General features: G+C 47.4%; 1 protein-coding gene across 1 annotated transcript; it reads right to left on the bottom strand.

The window, feature by feature from the left end:
• Positions 1 to 3,166: 3,166 nt before the first annotated feature.
• Positions 3,167 to 14,824, bottom strand: LOC129683411 (sodium-dependent glucose transporter 1-like; the record flags this gene model as incomplete). The annotated part of the gene is given in 4 exon segments (XM_055616122.1): positions 3,167 to 4,194; positions 5,513 to 5,629; positions 7,123 to 7,291; positions 14,633 to 14,824. Coding segments are annotated over 4 exon segments (1,473 nt in total), but the record flags the coding sequence as incomplete, so codon positions are not given.
• Between the last annotated feature and the right edge of the window lie 889 nt (positions 14,825 to 15,713).

Here is a 15,713-nt window from a genome sequence, read left to right as displayed (position 1 = left end):
ACACCATTTTCAATTCTCTCTCTCTCTCTTTCTCTCTCTCATACACACACTATGCTTTGTGATTGTTGTCTCAACCTGTAAGTCCTCAGTTACCGCTCCAAGCTCCATGCTGAACGCTAGTTCTCTGGAACCATGAGCCGCAGGTTAAATGCTTTCTTTTATACATCGCCTTGGTCATGGTGTTCTGTCACAGCAATAGAAAAGTAACTGACACAACTTTCCTCAACTGAACAGGTTGAGCAAAAGCAAAAGCAAAAGTGGAGCCAAAGGCCTTTCCCCTCTCTGACCAAGGGTACAATGGAAAACTAACCAGCTTGAACTGGCAGTTTACCTACCTGTCTTCTCTGGAGCTCTAAAGTGAGAAGCATAAGCCAGTGTAGGGCAGATGGATACATTACCAGCAGCTGTTGAAAAAGGAACTGTGCTGGGGCTGGAAGAGGGAAGAGCATTTGCCTTGTGTATAGAAGGCTCTGGCTTTGATCCTGAGCACTGAAAAGAGCTGCATTTCACTTACAACAAACAAAATCAATTTTCATTGAAACTTCCGATTTGCATGTAAGAGAGAAAGGTAAACCAACATATCGCAATGTAGAAACACAATCATCACTCAACCTAGGCCTTGGGAACATTTGTCAAATGTCTACTGTGCTTATGATGTGATTACTACTCAAAACTGCCGAAAACCAAATCTAGAAATAAAACCGAGACCCAGTCCCTCATCAGTTCTGGTCATGTATCCAAGGATGGCCCACACCCGTTTTTGCCACACTTGTGTAAAATAGACATTCTCATCCTTGACTCTTAGGCCATCAAGCCACGCTCTCATCTTTACTTTGGTTTCCTAGGTACTTTGAACTCGGGGAAGAGAACCTCAGAAGATGAGTACTGTAGATGAACACTGTGGGGCTAGGGAGTTGAACAGTGGCTGAAACATTTATTACTCAAGTGTGAGAACCAGAGTTGGGATCTCCAGAACCTGCATAATGTAGTGTGATGGTCCACCTGTGTGATCCTCCCTTTCCCCGGGGAGTTGTTGGACACCAAGGGAGCATAAGCGACAGATGGGTTTCAGACAGCCTTGAGTATGATGGACAAGACTCCTGGGAGTCAGCTTCAGAGAGGCAACTCATTGTATTGTTTTAGAGGGGAGGCATATAATGGTTCTTAGAGTTATGGATGGGAAGAACTGATTGGTCATAACAGTGGCTAATTATCATATGGGCAGGAAGACATGATTGGTCATAACATAGCACCTAATTATCATTCTGGCAGGGGGAAGGAGCATGACTCTTACGCCAGGTCACCTAGCACTTGCAGGAGGCTTTGTGCAGGGTCATCCTCCATGCAAGGTCAGGCATCTGTACCGACAGATGCTCTCCTGACAAGACAAGGCAGAGAAGAGAAAGCCCCGCTGAGAAAGGGAGTCCGCCATTTTGCGCTGAGCTCAGAGCTGTCAGGACGTGGTGGACTCTGATGTCAACAGCAGGATCTTCCGACATACCTGTAAGGCTAGCACTCTCAGAGAGCAGAGACCAGGATCCCTAGCACACAGTGACTCTCCAGATAGGAGTGTCTGAGAGCTTGTCGATTTAGAAGCCTCAGTGAAAAAGGTGAGGAGCAACCAAGGAAAACTCTCCCCCGGCACCTGCACACATGACACAACAACATGAGAAAAATAATAAAAGTACAATTGTCAAACGCTTACAGAGTCTATGGTATAACTACTACTCAAAACCAGTGGGAATTAAATCTAGAAATAATAAAACACAAACCCCATCTCTGAAGTAGGCCAAGGACTGGAGAACACCTTATCTGGTCTTGCTTTTATGAAACCCAGTGCTGTGTACAATGAATAAATGCCAGAGAAAATAGAAAAAATAATGTTGACCTAGGTGTCTTCATAATCCTCAGTACAACGAATTGTGACACTTTGTTGAGTATAAGGAGATTCAACATCATTTTATAGAAGAAGATGGACAGAATTATTGATTAGCCTTTGTCACATGTTGAACAAATCATTTATTATAAAGAATATCACAATTTTATAGTTAGAATGTATGAAATGTGGCTTTAAAAATCAAGTTTCTCAGAAGACTAGAACTGAAGTATAGCATTAAATTCGCTGGGTCCAATTCACAATTAATAGCAGAGTCTTAAAGCTATTCATAATTTGTTTTTTTTACTTCATTGAAAATGAAGTAAATAGACCGGCAATTACATTGATTTTTCAGAGACGTCTTACATGAACTGTGGAAGTCCTGGGTTTTAATTCGGAAATCCTCGTCTTTTCCTTTCTAGAATCATGGGTTGAGGAGCTAGCTTCAATAACAGCAGTGCTGAGGGTCTCAGGATTGCTGGGAGGCAGGTAAAGAAAGGCGTGACTATAAACTCCTCCCCATTGCCTAGGACACTAAGGAAATGGCACCCCCTAGCCTCTCGGGTAGAATATGGAAAACTGACTAACTGCTCAGCAAACACAACCCACCCTGTGGCCTCTCTGCATTAGAGAACCACCCAGCTTCTCAGATGCTTCCTCAGTCAGGAGACTGGGACAGGAGGACTGCAAATTTGAGGCCAGCTTGGGCTACACAGCAACACCCTGTTACAAAATCAAAACACCAGCATAAATCCTCTGTGAACTCTCTGAAAGGTGGAGATCATAAAATATCCTTTAATCAGCTTCCTGCTAGAGACAAGGATCATCTGGCAGCTTATAGGAGACCCCGAGAATCAAACATTTCCCAACATTTTACCACTGCCTGGAAATGGGGTTGAGTTTGATTCCCCAAAACATGCAGAAAATCTAAGGCTTAGCTCTGACCAGCTCCTTAGGAATTATTCGGTGAGGTCATTCAGTCACCAACTCATTTTCTCTGTTAGTCCCTGTGCCCTGTGCTTCACAACTGAATCCTCACTGTCAACTGGAGGGGACAGGCTGCAGGGAATTGCAGGAGAGTTGATTGGATACCCCAGCCATGGGTTCTATATATTAAAAAAAAAAATCTATTATATTTCTATTAGAGAATGCTTCATTCTTCCTTTTAACCACTTCAAAATCCACACATACACACAAACACCTTTCCATCTTCCCCTTCATTTAGCTTCCTTGTTTCGCTCAGAGCTAGGAAGCAAAGCCTCCTGGTTCCTGCTTTTGCTTTTCCCATTTAATTGCATTTTCTTCATCTTTTCATTTCCTCCCCTGTAGCCCAGAGCTAGAAAGTAAAAATTTCTGGCCCTCAATGTTGATGCTTTTTTTCTGCTTGCGAGCCAGAGGTAAGATGGCTAATTTATACATCACGGGGAATAAAACGGTTGTGAATACTGCTGACCCCAGGCAAGTGTACAGGATCACTGGTAGATCTGGATAGTGTCCTTGAAGAATTCCAGATAATGCAGGAGTAGCCATTACTCCCAGGGCAGCACCAATCAGAATAAACGCTGCGGATTTCCCAGTTAAGGTGGTGTACTGCTCGATCCAGGAAATGCCGCTGGGAAATGTGGCTGCCATTGAGGCTCCATACACAGATGTCGCAATCCAGAGACAGAGAGGGCTTTTGTCAAAAAGCACCAGAAAGAAAGATGAGGCCAGGCTGCCAATGTTGCTCAGCACGATCATGGTTCCAGGCCGTAAGAGTGTTGCGAAGAAGATGGCCAGGCCCCTGCAGGCTGCAAAGGTGCCCCAGAAGACGGAGTTCAAGCCAGCTGCCTTGCTTTCTTCCATGCCAACGTGGGTGGTGGCAAAGGAGAATACAAAAGAGCTGTAAGTCACTTCAGCTCCCACGTAAAAGAAGAAGAAGAGGAAGAGGAGGCAGAGCAGGGCCCAGTGATATTTGGCCCTTCGAACTACCTGTGCAGATGCTGTGGCTTTTTCTTGCTTTGAACTTTTCTTAAAGAATGGAGCAAAGAGAAAGACAGAAACGACTAAAACATAGGTGCCTATGGAAGCATATGCCCACAGGAGATTCATGTCATCAGGTACCGCAAACACAGAGTCTGAGGCGGCTTCAGAGGATCGGTTCAGCATTAGAGGGTCAAAGTCAGACTTGGTGTGGTTCTGAGCAGATGCTGCTGTGCCCCAGGCCAGTTTAGCCAGCAGGGGCGCCAGAAAGGCACCCAACGCGAAACTGAAGTGCAAGGCCTGCATATAGGGGGCTCCTTTGTCCCCCCAAAGATCCAGGATGAGGACATTCCCACCTACCAGTTAAAGAAATGATTTCAGTTAAACACAGTAACTTAGCTAACAAAGTCCACCAAATGTATGAGTCTGTGTTACTTGGCAGGAAAGCGACAAATGTCCTAAATTATCGCACCTGATTCAACTCTGCAGGGAAGGATCTGTGCACATACCTGCACGTGACATTCAACACTCTGGTCAACTACTATCTCTTAGGGCCAGGCACAGTAGCAAAGGTTTTTAGAAAATATGCTCACACTTCACTAGAAAGTTTTATTTGATACACCTATTTATTTATATGTACTATATAATGTACATTTGCACATATATATATATATATACACACATTTCAGACACATTACCAATTCTTTTTTGTACTTGCAATAATAAAAATACTGTTTGTTTATGTTTAAAACAGGTACAAAATATCCATTCAGAATCCTGAATACCCCAAAGGCCCTGCTCTGCCTATTACATCATCATCATCATCATCATCATCATCATAATAATAATAATAATAGACAGTTCAGAATCTGCCCTTAAGTCTATCAGAGGACCTACCGGATGAAAAGCCCAAAACGACAATGGCTACCTCTTTTTAAAAATGATTGAAGTATTTCGTTCCACTCTGAATTTACAACCAAACAAAGCCTAAAGAATAGATAACATTGGACAGAGAAAGAAAGGATAGAAGGCTGGAATCTGGAAGTAAACAAATATCACATATGTCATTTAGTTGGTCTTCGTGTGTCTGTGGGGGAGGGGGAGGTGCCAAGGAGGGACATCACAGACTTGTGTGGACATGCAGATGCCAGAGGAAGATGTTCAGGGTCTGCTGTCATCCCACGCACCCAAACTTACTCTCACAAGACAGTGTCTCTCACTGATCTGAAAGCTTGCTATTTCGGCTAGGCTACACGGCCAGTGAGGTCTTGGATCTTCCTGAGTCACCCCCCCCCCAAGAGGTTTTCAAAGAAATCATCACCTATGCAGAAACTACTGTAGAGGGAGGTTTTTGAGAAAACAAAGAACAAAAAACAAATGCAAAGAAAGTAGAACAGAGCACAGGCCCTTGAGCGTCCCTCTTTGGATCCTGACAGCAACAATCCATACTCTTAGGAAAAATGTATTCATAGTCAGACATTTAGAAAGCTGATGCCCTAATTTACACGAAGAGAAGTTGCCAGCAGGGTGGTTCTGAGTCAGTGACTCTGCGACCAGTTCAACAGCTCTTGTCATTTCAAATCCATCCCAAGGAACAACTCAATGCCTTCTGCTCCATTTCTCTTAGCAGTAGTGTGTCCTAGTCCCAGAGATGACAATGAGTGAGCCACTAACCTGCATCCAGAATGCCAAAGGAGACACCAGTCACAGACATCATGGCCGTCAACGAGGCTGCTGTCTTACATAAAGGAGTGAGGTAAAGACCAGCCGAGATGAACAGGTTTGACAGCCCTGAGAAGACAAGGTTGAAGGTCAGCTGTAAAAAGCAGCATTCAGGAGTAATAACGTCTCCCCCAAATGCAACTAAGATCAAATTAAAGGAGGGTAACTTTGTGAAGGTGAGCCTTTTTACAAGTAGCCTTGCCCTTTGCATCTTTATAATCTTCATTGATTATAAAACACAGAAGGTTATGAAATGAATATAATTCTATCACCGCCAGCATCGAACTGTAAATCATACCATTAGGCCAAGTTTTATAACAAAAGAGGCAAAAGGGAAAAAAATTACTTAAATGTTTTTTTTATTTTTTTATTAATTACACTTTATTCATTTTGTATCCCCCCATAAGCCCCTCCTTAAATGTTTTACATTAGGAACCAAAACCAGACCCAGCAAGATCCCAATGCTGCCAAGCTTGACGACCTGCTTTAGAGTCCAGGAACCCACGTGTGAAAGTTGTCCTCTGACCTCCATGTGAGTGCTCTGGAATGTGAACAATGATTAATTGAATGTATCTTAACGACTGAAAAAAATTATTATTTTTTTCCCCAAATGAAGGGGAGTGGTCAGAGAGCTGGTTCAGGGACCGAGCACATGCCATGCAAGTATGAGGAAGAATGTTCCCTCACATAAAAGCTGGGTGGGCCTGGGGTCGCTTGTGATCCCGTAGTTTAGGACATTCCCCCAGAGCAAGCTTGGCTAGCTAGACTCCCCAAACCAGCAAGCTGTGGGTTCAGGGAGCGAGCCTGCTTCAGCCAAGAGAGTGGACAGTGATGGAGGAAGACCCAGCTGGCCTCCAGACCCACGCACACGTACCCGAACACACGTGAGCACGCATACATGGGGGAAGCAAAACAGGAACCCAGGAACCAAAAGAGACTTTTACACACAGAATGACAAAAGGAAGGGTTAGTTTAGTAGTTTGTATTTAAAGTAAGTTAGTTTGTGCGATCGGGAGGAAAATACAAAGCACACAGTCCTGGGCTGGGATTCAGATCAGCAGTAGAACAACTGCGAGGCAGGACTCTCCACAAAAACTTACGGAATTCTTCTTGTATATATGTAATTCTTATTAACAGATAAGAGTTACAAGAGGGATCCCTTGTATTCACCAGGAACAGTAGACCGTTCTGATGTGGGCTTTCCGACCGCCTCTGGGGTGTGGCCGCGAAGTCTGAGGGCGACTCACCAGCAGCAGAGACAAAACGACTCTGGGAGCCTGCGTTTGGTGAAAGCTGGCAGGATCTGGCATTGCCAAAACTTCCACCACAGGGCCAGGGAAGGTCCCAGAGGGCTCCGTGATGATTCCCTTCCATGGGGGCAACAGACTCTGGCAACCCAGTTGTTGTGGGGGAACCGCAAAACAGTCAGATGTTGATTGTCAACGTGTGCAGGCCACTGCTCACTAGGCCAAAACTACAGGCTAAATGTGCCACGGCAGGCTCAGAGACAGACGGCAAACGCGGCGGCACAGACGACGCGATGAAAATGATCGTTCGCTTACCCAAAAGTAGGAAATGATTCATGCAGTCGAAAAGCACCCCGCCGACCACAGAGCCACCCATGTAGCCGAGGGCGCGGCCCACGAACACCTCGGAGAGGCTGCTGATGTTCCGGTTCACGTTCCTTGCCAGGTCGGGAAAGGTGGGGCCCAACACGGCCGCGCTCACTCCCTGCAATCCACAAGCACAAAAGCTTTTTTTACCTACCAACCCAGCGCTATGTATCTAAACCTAGTTATAATTGTATCCAACAAGTGCTTACAAGGCAGAGAGTGACTTAGAAGCACTCTTCTAACTTTTATATTTTGTTAAAACTGAACTGTTTCTGGGGCCTGTGGGGTTCCACACATCTATGATAGACGTGAGCTGAGCTTCCTCAAACCTACACTTTCCTTCAGAGAAACCTGCAGTTGCCAGAAGCGCAGAATGACAGTCTTCCTTGCAAAACGTTACAGATGCAGGCACGGCCTGACTTTGGTCTCTAGCTGCCTCGCTGTGTAAGAAACTCTAAGCCAGCCTGTCAGCACGCTGCAACCTTCTCAGAACATGAGGCTGATCTCCCCGGCTGCTCAGTCTGAACCAAGCTGCTTCCAAGCTGCTTCCATGCCGCCAGCGCTCTAGGGTTTGGTCTACTTCCATCGACTTCAGGAGCTGTCCAACTTAGGAGCCCTCCTTCCCTCGGATAGAAAGTTTTTTAAATACTTATTTTAATGCGTGTGTGAGCACCTGAGTATCTGTGTGTGCATTCCACGTGCTCAGGGGCCAGAAGAGGGCTCAGGGTGTCCTGGAACTGGGGGAGCCGGCTGCTGTGGGTGCTGAGAAGCAAACCCAGGCCTTCGGGAGCAGCAGGTGCTCATAGCCCCCTGAGCCGTCTCTCCAGCCCCTCAGGTAACGTTTTTGCCAAATTAAAGGGTTTGGCATTAGACATGCAGTGGGAAAGAGACCTCCAGTGATGGCGCCATCCTCAAGTGGTCACACAAACGTGCCAGCACAGCAGCTGAGGTCACCACAGCCTGTCTCCTTGATTTGAGCTCTAGGGATTCAAGCTGGGGCCTCTGTGGCGCTGTAACAACTCACTAGACCGCCAACGGGAGACGGCTTTGGGAATGGGTTCCTCGGGGCAAAGGTGTCTGGGAGTCTGACTTCTGCAATAGTTGCTTGTTATCGTCACAAAGCTAAGAGCCCAGAAGCTTTGTACACGTGGGGCCTGGGACTCGAGTAAGTTAACTTTATTAAGACACCTTTACACTAGAGTGGCCAGCATGATGATGTCTTCACTCGGATGGAATTGTTCACTGGAGAGGTGCATTGGAAGAGAGTCCAGTGCCTTAAAAACCAGCACCCTGCACTCTTGAAAGCAGTGCTTCTCCGCCTTCCTGATGCTTCGGCCCTTTAGTATAGTTCCTCCAGTTATGGTGACCTCCGATCATAAAATTATTTTGGTTGCTACTTGGAAACTGAAGTCTTGCTACTGTGTTTTCCATCGGTTTTAGGGGACCCTCATGAAAAGGCCATTTGACCCCAAGGGAGTTGGGGCCCACAGACTGAGAACCAGTGGTTTTAAAGGGGCCATCGAGGCACCTAGGAGGGGCGGCCTCCTGCACAGCAATTATGGTGTTTCCATGGCTATTGCCCTCAGAAGGTATGGAGTAGCGCCACCCTCAAGGCCCCAGAGCGTCCTGGAGACACCTTGGGTGGCCCCTGCTGTGGCAGAGAGGCTCACCAGCCCGAGGAGCCAAGCCAAACGAGGCTGAGTGCTCAGTACCTCATCCCGGGAACCCACACATGCTGTCTCGGGAGGAAGGAGGATGGAGGACTGAGACAGGTCCTTTGAGCAGGGGACACAGCATCCAGGGCACCCTCCTACTGGGTCAGTGCTGAAGGACCCTCCAAGCCCCTGAGGCCATTAGGGTCATGCTTTTCCCTCTTCCTAGGTAGACCAGTGAGGTTTAAACAAATAGCAATAAAATAAATTTTAAATGAGCCAATGACCCCCGCCATGAGATCCCTTGCCAAAGGAAAAAAAACATCTGAAATATCCTTTTACATATCTACTTTTCTATTTGCTCATGATCTTGTTAACTTGTAAGAGATTTCTTCTATCTCTAGATGCTGTTGGTTTTATTTTCCAAGGCCTGGGCATCTAGAGGTGATGATTGGCAGATTCCTGAGTCTGCATCTTTGTATAACGTTCCTAGTGACTTCCTTCCTACTGTGCACTGGAGATTAAGGGAAATACATGTTAAATTATAAGTACCACAGGAAGCTAAAACTACGAGAAATAAGAAAAAAAAAAAAGGAAAAAAGGATCTCAGTATGTAGCTATCTAAGGGTGATAAGTACTAAGTACGCTTTTGGTAAAGACTACCTATGTGATATGAAGTTTTTTTTTTATTTAGGAAGATGAGGTCAGTTGTAAAATGAGAAGAAGAAAGATACAGTGAGTATATACATACATATGTGTGTGCATAAATGTGTATATGTGTGTAGGCATACAGGCATATATGTGTATATGCATATGTCTATGGAGATATATATGTATAAAGGAATGTATGCATATATAAAATAAAGATAGAGATATTTGTTGGGCTTCAGAGCTGGGACAGGCAGCTAAGATGCACCAAAGTGGACCTGACCTCCAGGTCCTCCCAGCATCCCTCCATCCCTACCTGCTGCAGGGCATGGCTGGTACACCCTGCCCTCTGAGCCTGAGCTCTCCAGCCCAGGGGCGGAGCTTCCTCTCACCAGAGGCTCTTCACTGTATAATCCAGACATTTCAGTTCCCCCTCTCTTCTTCTTTCTGAGTCTCTCTCTCTCTCTCTCTCTCTCTCTCTCTCTGCACATGCTTTTCTGTCTCCCCTTGCATGGTGGCTTCTCTGGTTCCATTCTTTGGGACCTGTGAACCCACAGAGAGCTGCTCCCAATAGACCTACATTTATATACCTTAACTTGTCTTGAATTAGCTCATTTCACTGGTGAGTTATAACATATCAGTCTTAAACTCAGACATTAAAGTATATCAAAAGTATGATGAAATAATAATAGATGCAAAATGTATTCGAGGGGCACAGGAAAGTCTATTGGAACTATGACGACATGATAAGAAATGCAAAATGACTCCGTTCTATACAGATACGTGGGTTGGTAAGATGCGTCTCAGAGGTTGTGTGAAATTCTCAGGAATACAGTGGCTGTAAGTATAACAGCAGTAGGCACAACTCTCACTGCTGCCTTTGCTCTTCTGAAGCGGGGTCCCCTGTATCCCAGGGCAGCTATAAACTCCGTCTGCAGCTGAGGACAACCCCAGAGTTCTGATTCTACCGGCCCCACCTCCTGAGTGTGATACACCTACAGGCCTTTTTGCTAGAGATCTACCTCAGGACGTGGTGTGTGCCAGGCAAGCTCTCCACCAACTGAGCCGCAACCCAGCCTCCTACTTGTTATTTTTAAGGATGACTTGTACGAAACAGACACAATCAACTTTTCTTGCCAGATGTGCTACTGTAGTACTGAACTCTCATCTGATCGACAAGCATGGCCAGCCGAAGTCTTGTCATTTGCAGCTAATTGTTTAGTCCAAAAGGACAAACATGGGAAGGACTACCAAGTCCCACTGGCCTGAGCAGGAATTCCCAGACACAGCGGCTCATAAACATCAAGCTGATGTTTAACCCAGCATCAAGCACAATAAGAATTAAGTACTCAGGAAATGACTTGGCAGATTCTCAGGCTAACCCAGTCAGTAGTAAAATCACTAAGCTGTGCAATTTGAACAGATGCCAGAGACTGGCCCAGATCCAATTACCTATCAGAACCTATTAAGTATTCGGCATTAAGGCACTAAGGCACTAAGGCCCTGAGTTTAAGAGGATGTAAATCCTTTGCTAAGCGTGGACCCATGGAGAGCTTGGATGCCTCCTGCTGCTTGCTCAGCCCTCAAAGCTTCTAGCATTAAAAGCTCTGCACTCTAACATACACCTAGTAGGGAAGAACTGAGCCAAACTATAACAAAAGAACGTTGTTGGGTATGTATTTTCACTGCAGAGGGCTTCTACTCTGCTTTTGCTTTGCCATCCCTTCATTCTAGGTAAGACAACCAGTGCTCCAAGCCCTGTGATTTTAGCAGCTTGATGAGTCAAGCACAGATAGATTTCTTTCCACCTGCCGCCCGAAGTGCTCGTTTTCTAGGTGTGCAGAGGCTGTGACGGCAGCTACAGTTAAATTAGAAGTTGTGGTTTGCCTAGCAGGATTCCTGGAGGAGTCCCTGGCCACTTGATTCATCACAGACGCAAAGGCAGCAGGAAGCCCAGTTCCTGAATTACCTGGATGGCCTCAGTCACAAGCACTTCCGAGGGATGGCAATCTGATCCACTCCCGCTGGAGAGCATAGCCTGACTCCTTAAGAGTAGTCATGTCAAGGCTTGCACCCCTAGTGACAGCACCCGGGTCCTCCTGCTCACATATAATGTGACAGGATCCAATAGGCAAAGTTTCCACACATTAATCCAAAGTATATTTTCGCTAGGACCATCCTACAAGCAGACAGCTCTCCAGGATCACAGGCTAGGATTTCCCTACCATTGGTAAGGTGTCAGTTTTAAACACACACACACACACACACACACACACACACACACACACTAGTCTTTGGATAGGCTGTGAACCACAGGTACTGTCTAAGCCCCTCCATACCCTTGGCAAGCTGACTGGAGCTGCAATATTCCAGACAATACTGCTGCTTGCTATAACAAGCCCTGAAATGACTTGTCCAGTTACTAACTAATCACGACTAAACACATGTGAGTAAAAAAGTGTGTCATGCAGCCAGGCATTGCACACACAAGACCTAGGGATTACTGTGTGTAGGAACGAACACCTGAGGGGTGTCACATTAAGTCAAACTTAATGCCATTCAGTGAGAAGCTGTACCCCTGCAGCGTGCGCCCTTAGGAAGCTTCCCGACAGCCCTTGCTTGGTGGGAAGCTTCAGAGCAAGGGAAGGAATCTGAGCCGTGTGAGTTTAATCAGTCGCCACTAGGTGGCGGATCATTTCCGCCTCAAGGGCCTTTATTGACATTGAAGCCTTGACTCAGCCTCCTTGCTGGTGTCAATCTTACTGTTTGGCGTGGCCCGAGTCTGCCTTCTGATTTGCTTTTCTGGAAGTTTCTATGTCTTCCACAATCCAAGCAGTCTATACTCTAAATGGGTACCCACCTTTGACCTTGCTAAAAATGTTAGTCTGCACTAAGGAACGTTTGTGACGGGGTTTCCGCCTATTCCATCTGTAAGCAGCGGGGTTGTGCAGAATGTGAAACAACCTGGAACTTGGGGAAAATGCAGGTCTTCTAATTGGTCAGACCTCCCATAGGTTCTGAAATTCACATACTACCGATACTTACTGAAACAAAATTTCTCTTTGAATCTCCCCCTTAGGGACTGAAGAGATTGCTCAATGATTTAGAACACCTACTCATCTTTCCCAGGACCCCAGTTCCGCTCTCAGAGCCCAGGCTGCATGGCTCACGACTGCCTGTAGCTCCCAGAGGACACACTGTGCGTTTGTGGGAGCAATCGATGGGTGTGCAAGCCTCAGGGAGGGTGGAGGGCGAGCCTGGCTGCCACAGCGCTTTCAAACGCGAGTCGTTGCTGGCTCTCCTCTAGCATCTGTTGCCAGGCTAACTACAAAAACAGATAACTCTTTAGACTGGACAATTTTACAACCGACTAGTGGCCATAATTGCCGTCACTCCCTAGACCGGTTCTCAACCCGTGGCTTGAAGGACTCTTTCACAGGGTTGTGTATCAGATATACTGCACCTTAGAAGTTTACAGTACGATTCATAACAGTAGCAAAATTGCAGTTGTGAAGCAGCAATGAAAATAAATTTGAGGGTCGCAGCATCGGGAAGGGTGAGAACCGAGCCACTGACCCAGACGAAGACGGTGAGAATTGCCTCTCTCCTTATTGTGAGAGGATTGGCGTGTTCGATCTTGATCTGTTGGGCTGAGTGTGCTCTGGCTGCTCGGTGCTATGCGCCTGATAACCATCACAGCAGTCTCCCAGCCCTGCCGGCTTCCCTTGGGCCACAGATGTTTCTGTTCAGTCATCCTTTGAAGGCGTAAAGCACTGTCCAATTCATCTGCCGTTGTCCATTATGAATTCTACAACTGGACCAAACCGACCACGACTCTGGGCTCGGAGAGTGCTGTTTGGTACCCATTTCAAACTGAGGAGCTGACCCGAAAGGAAAGTGGGATTGTCAGATCGGCCTACAGCTGCCTCTGGGGGCAGGCTCCCGGGACCCACCCGAGGACCCCAACTCCTGAAGCAGAAATGAAAGAATATTCTCACACATGTCACTGAGTCCATTAAAGATGCATTCTGCCCAAAATGTCATGAGTCGTACCCAATCACGTTATCTCCAGGCACTTTCTCGGCCTACAGGCACTGCCTGCCTGTATTTCAGAATACAGTTTTCTCAGCCTTCTCTGGCTCGGGCCCTGGCCAGTTCTCAAGTCATTTCTTTGTGCAAAAGAAACTGTTAAAAACCAAGTGTAAACTTCACTTTTCGATAGGGGCATAGAGACCCAAAGTTAACAGTTGGCTTTCCAAGGAAATTCCCTGGGCCCTTTAAGAAATGGTTTCTATTTCATCTACATTTCGAGAATGGCTGATTCTAATCGCAGCGCTCTGCTCTGAGGCAAGCAGAAGCCTTCCAGGACTAAGGACCTGGTGAGCACAAATGCCCACAAGAAATGAGTACAAGGCTCAGGGCAGTGGCTCTAACCAACGTGCGGCCTGTTTCCAGCAGGACCTGGCCCACAGAGAGAATGACCAGCGTCTGCAGTGATTTCTTTCTTGGATCTTCCACCCCCCCCCCCCCATCAGAAACCAACTCTTATTCCACCCCTGAGATTCTGGGTTACGGGAAATTACTCCGCAGGCAACTCGCTTTCCTCTCTCCAAGGTCACAGTTACCAAAGGGCAAAGGAGGTCATCACAAATGGTGCATTGAGAAGCAGCCTTGCTTTGCACTTTGCTCCAAGAAAAAAACACTTAAGGACCCAAGGCTGGACGTAAGTAGGATTATCATAGAGCGAGGCATCTTCCTGGCTTTATCACTCAACCAACTGTGCGGCCCCCGGGGAAAGTCACTTCCCACCCGGGACCTGTAGCTCAGCTGTGAAATGAAGTTGCTAGCTGGATCTGGTCAGGGTACAAGCAACTCTCAAGAAGGCATGCTGGGGACGGCCAGGACCATTGGTACATGCCAGCACAGCCCCCTCTGTCTGCCTCACACGGGAACCGAGTAAGGTTTGCTGCAGAAGAAGAACATTAGGATAATCGAGTTCACCTTTGGTTAAAATTGTACCCATTTTCCTTACGGTGAAACCGCAGCCCGGGCAGTTTCAATGGCCACACAATGGTCAAGAGCAGGTTTCCCTGGCTGGGTAGGACCCCTGCCCGAGGCCCGCGCCCCAGCCGGGAGGGGGTTACAGCCCCAGCTCTCACCATCCCCAGGAAGGCGGCGTTCAGCACCATGGTGGTGAACCAGCACAGCGCTCTTCCCCCTCGGCCGCTCAAAACCACCGGAAGCCGGTTCTTCTCTGAGGGCTCAGCCTGGAGGAGGCGCTGTCCAACAGCCGCGGCCCCGGACCCACGGGACTCCATTTCCGACTCCAGCTTGCCGGCTCCAAACAATGGGTTTTGCTGCGGCCCGGCTCTCGGCAGGGTCCCTGGCGCTCTGAGCCCCTGATCTTTCTGCTCAGAAGATCCCTTCCAGTGCCTCCTCCCCACCCCCAAGGACAGTCCTGAGTCAGGGCCTGGGGAAGTTACACTTTGGACTGTGCACGTGGTAAGGGCCTCCGACACTCGTGCCCATCTCGTCCAGCTCCTAAGAAGATCACCAGGCAGGAATTGGCCTTTCTTAGCAATCAGGGGCCCAGCTTCTTGTGGGATCGGGCTGGGTGGAATAAACATGCTCCCTTGGAAGATGCTCTAACGGCTTCATTCAGCGCCACTCTTATCCAAGCGCACACAGATGGACACACCAGCACCCTGAGGCAGAGCAAGCTGGAAGCGCTGTCTCACATCAGTCCAGTCGAGAGGCTTTGGGGCCTGTAGAAAGGGTTCAGACCTTGAGAGTTCTTGCTGATTTTTTTCTGAGGACTTGAGTTTGGTTCCCAGTCCTCATACTGGGCAGTTCATGACCTACCTGTAACTCCAGCTCCAGGGGATCCAGTACTTTTTTTCTGGCCTTCCATTTAATCCTCAACCTTTGGTCAGGACCCCAGAGATGGACTTGGGGGAAGACATCGAGCCTCTCTCTTTATTTGAACCTCTCTCTTTATTTGTTCCGCTTCCTCATGTGGCCGCCCGGAAGAAATAAACCTCAGTTCTCTGCTTTTCATCATTACCCTTTTTAGCTGAGTGGTGAGGACCTGTGACTGGGCCCAGGTTGTTGGGCTGCCGGGGCCCAGTCTCACACCCACAGTTCTGGTAACAGCATTTCTGAGTTCTGAAGAAGAGCCCCTTTCCAGACCAAGGCACCAGAGATGCAAGCCACCAGCCCTGTCGGTGCCGGGCCAGGGCT

This window comes from Psammomys obesus, unplaced genomic scaffold (assembly GCF_907164565.1).
Source record: "Psammomys obesus unplaced genomic scaffold, mPsaObe1.curated_primary_1811, whole genome shotgun sequence".
NCBI classification, from domain to species: Eukaryota; Metazoa; Chordata; class Mammalia; order Rodentia; family Muridae; genus Psammomys; species Psammomys obesus.
The sequence above is the reverse complement of the archived record's forward strand: the minus strand, read 5'-3'. Positions and strand labels throughout refer to the sequence as shown.